Below are 3883 nucleotides of genomic sequence, written 5' to 3'. Positions count from 1 at the left end.
TGTTACTATACCAATGTACTGGTGCAAATTCATTTAGACTTTTATTTCAATATATAAACTATCATATTAGTATAATTTTCCTCATACCAGCAAATATAGAACTACCTCATTCTTTTTAATGGGTATGTAATATTCTGTTGCATTAATGAACTATGATTGATTGAATCAATCTTCTATGGAAATGTGAGCTGTTTTTGATTTTTCCTGATTATAAACAATGTTGGGATGAACATCTTTTTACATAAGCCTTTGCAAACTTGTGTTTCTGTGTATACATTCTTAGAAATCCTTCCGGGAATGGACATAAAAAAATTAATCATTTTTCATTTTAATGGTATTGCTCAGTTACCAGCATAAAGGGGGTATCAACTTCTATCCTGAAAATGTATGCAGGCCCCAATTTCCTTTGCATTTTTCCAGGGGAAGAGAGGATTTTATAGGCAGTCTGTTCTTATCAGAGAGATTGCAGAACCTCAAGACTTTTCATTTAGCTCCACGAATGTCTGCAGTTCACACATCCCTCTGGTTTCTAATAAATTAACATTAATAGCAGCTCGAAGATTTGCCCCAAGAAGTCCACATTTACGCCTATCCTTAGGCCATTCCAAGTATGCTTTCTTTTCCAGAAGAGCTTTCAGCTTAGGATACCTGGTAGGAATGCAGTAGAGTGGAATGGGTTCCAGTAAGATAAACATTACGTAGAGTTTTCATGGAAGAGACTGTGGTGGGCAAAGTAGAGTTCATAATGGCACCACTCACTCTGGACAAAGTTGGGAGACAAAACAAAGATGGACTTATAGCTTTTTTCAAGGCAGTTCATGATATTTTCAGTAATACTCTTGCCAGGGTCAAAGTGTCCCTCATGGAGGCAAATCAATTTCTCTTCTTTCTCTAGATTGGGGATTAATTCATGCTTCACCCACGTAGAATCACATTCACTGTATGAAATAAACACATGGAACCAAACATTTCTCTTGAGTTGTTCTTGGCCCGTCTTTCTAATCCTCTGCAGTGTCTGTGTCCATAGACCCAGCATCCTGAGATACCAGGGCAGATCAAAGTAGAAGCAACAGAGGACCACAGCCATCCCCAGAACTAGCATGATAACCACAATGGTGACAATCAACAGAGCTGTGTTGCAAGATAATTCAGGAAGATGAACATCCTTTAACCGAGTCCCCTTTAGATTCAAAGGGTATTCGCAGATGTACGAATCTGACCATCCAATCATCATGCCCTCTGAATACTTTTCAAGCCGAATGAAATCTCTTAATTCACAAGTACACCGGAATGGATTTCTTCTTGCATTCAGAGTCTTAACTTCCTGACAACTCTAAAAATAAATCCAGAGATGGGCTGAGAATTAAGTTCATTACAATGTTCAGAATTGAGAGTTTTCTGAAATGACTACACCCAGGAAGATCAGTGAGAAAAAAAAATTTTTTTTAAAGATTTTATTTATTTATTTGATAGAGAAAAAGATCACAAGCAGGCGGATAGGCAGGCAGAGAGAGAGAGAGGAGGAAGCAGGCTCCCTGGCGAGCAGAGAGCCCGATGTGGGGCTCGATCCCAGGACCCTGGGATCATGACCTGAGCCGAAGGCAGAGACTTTAATCCACTGAGCCACCAAGGCGCCCCCAGTGAGAAAATTAAATGCAAGATTCAGCTCTTGCAAAGACTTCAGATGAATAATGTCTTTAGGGAGAGTTTGAATTTTGTTATTATTCAGGTCAAGTATTTGAATACTTCTGGGCAAGCACCTGAAAACAGAATCAGCAAATCTGTTGGAGGACAGGTTCATAGTGATCAGGGTTTCTGGCCAAAAGCAATTTTCATCATTTTGATGTTGTAACAGATTCTGGCTCAGATCTAAGTGCTTCAAGGATGTGTTGCTGGCAAAGAAACTCACTAAAGAAAGTGTCTCCAATTTATTGCCCTTCAGAATGAGAGTTTTCAAAAAAGGCAACTGGATAGGTTGCTTAAGCAGGTCATCTGTTAAGATATTATTAGCAAAATTTAAATACTGGAATCTTGTAGGATAAACAGGAAACAGCATGTGAGGCATTTGTGCATCTGATATAGTCAGGTTTTCTACATCCATTTTGGTAAAAAGCAAGTAGACCCTCTCCTGTGAAACAGAAAAAACTCTGAATTTTACGTGCTCCAATTTCATAGTTCTCATTATAGTCTTTGAGTAATCAAATGAATTGTGGTCAAGATAAACCTTGCCTCCAAAAGTCAGATGTTGGATTTGGAAGCATTCTATTGATGTGTGCCAAATAAACTGGAAGAGTAGGAGAAGGTCATCCCAGAGTAAATCAACTCTATTAAGTAATAGAATAGAGGTCTTGGAATCCTCTAAAGTAAGATTTTGTTGAGTTTCATAACTTGCAAGTTGGCTTTTGCCATCTATATTTGTCATTTCTAGTACTTTTGAGGTCCTGATCCCATCATGCAAAAGAACCCAGAAATTTGTGTTCATTGGTAAAACAATGTGAAGTTTTGTTGTGTTTAAGATGGGCAGGCTACCTTCTTCATAATGAGAAAGACTTTTCAATCCTAGGAAGACAGTATTTAGATGCAAATGAGAAATTTTCTGGAAATCTGATTTTTGTATTTTTGCCCCACTTAAACCTAGGATTTCCAAATGTGACATGTTGTCAGTTTCCTCACAGATAGGCATGGTGTCAAAATCATTGAAAGAAAGATCTAAATGTCTGAGACCCGCCAGTGAATACCAAGTTACAATCTTCAGTCTGTTATAAGACAAATCTAAATATCTTAACTCTCTGTTGAATTCAAAGGTCTTGACATCCAGCTCTTGGATTCTGTTATGGCGCAGAATCAAAACTTTCAGTTTAGAGACAAAACGAAAATCTGAACTCTGGAGTCGAGAAAGGAGGTTGTAGGATAAATCCAGTGTGGTTGTGGTTGGGGTCAAGTCTGCAGGAACCTTTCTTAGAGACATGTTGGAGAAATTGGTCGTTAACTCCCTTTCTTCTGGCAACTTCGAAGCCCAGCCCTGCACTGACACAGCAATACTACAAAATACGTAAATGCTTCTGATATGTTTCATTGTAACTCCAAGGATTCTATCACTGGTTCCCTCATATGAATGATGAAGATGATTTCAAATCCTGGAAAGACATATAATACTAAGTATATAATATGAAGTGGTTATGTCATTTGTTAAATTCTATAGGATTTATTTATTTATCTAAAGTAGGCTCCATGCCCAGCGTAGAGCCCAACATGGGGCTTGAACTTACAACCCCGAGATCAAGACCTGAGCTGAGATCAAGAATTGGACACTTAACTTACCGAGCCACCCAGGCACCCCAGTATAGATTATTTTTAATGCCAAAAATTGACTCTATTCACCAAGAGTTTGGAATAGGGTTCCAGCCTGCATTGACTGCATTGAGTCTTTGACTTGATCTGAGAGCTTGGGTTATAGATTTCCAAGCCAGTTACTGTGCCATATCCTCATCGCTGAGGCAAGTCAGGATTCCCACAAGGGAGATAAATATATAATAGTTGGCAGAAGTGCCTTTTTCCCAGTTCCACTTAGGAATTTCATTGCCAGGTCATGCTCAACACTCTCCCTTCCATGCCATTTTGATAGCCCGAGGGCTTTAAGAAAAATTGAAAGTAAAAGATTTTAAGACTTTATTCTTTTAGAGAAGCTTAAGGCTCACAGCAAAATTGAGGGAAAGGGGAAGGTATAGAGACGTTCCATATCCACCTACCTCCACGCATACCTGGCCTCCCCCATTATCAACATGCCCCATCAGCATGGCTCGTTTGTTGCAACTGATGGATCTACATTGACGCATTGTCATCACTTGACGTCTGTAACTGACATGACAGTTCACACTCTTGG

The 3883-nt window shown here is 39.1% G+C and overlaps 1 protein-coding gene across 1 annotated transcript; it reads right to left on the bottom strand.

The window, feature by feature from the left end:
* Positions 1-386: 386 nt before the first annotated feature.
* Positions 387-3089, bottom strand: LOC111149306 (toll like receptor 10). The gene is given in 4 exon segments (XM_022506295.1): positions 387-700; positions 703-1342; positions 1344-1434; positions 1650-3089. Coding segments are annotated over 4 exon segments (2424 nt in total). The 5' UTR covers positions 3077-3089; the 3' UTR covers positions 387-434.
* Between the last annotated feature and the right edge of the window lie 794 nt (positions 3090-3883).

This window comes from Enhydra lutris, unplaced genomic scaffold (assembly GCF_002288905.1).
Source record: "Enhydra lutris kenyoni isolate GAN:26980312 unplaced genomic scaffold, ASM228890v2 scaffoldscaffold21, whole genome shotgun sequence".
Taxonomy (NCBI): Eukaryota; Metazoa; Chordata; class Mammalia; order Carnivora; family Mustelidae; genus Enhydra; species Enhydra lutris.
The sequence above is the reverse complement of the archived record's forward strand: the minus strand, read 5'-3'. Positions and strand labels throughout refer to the sequence as shown.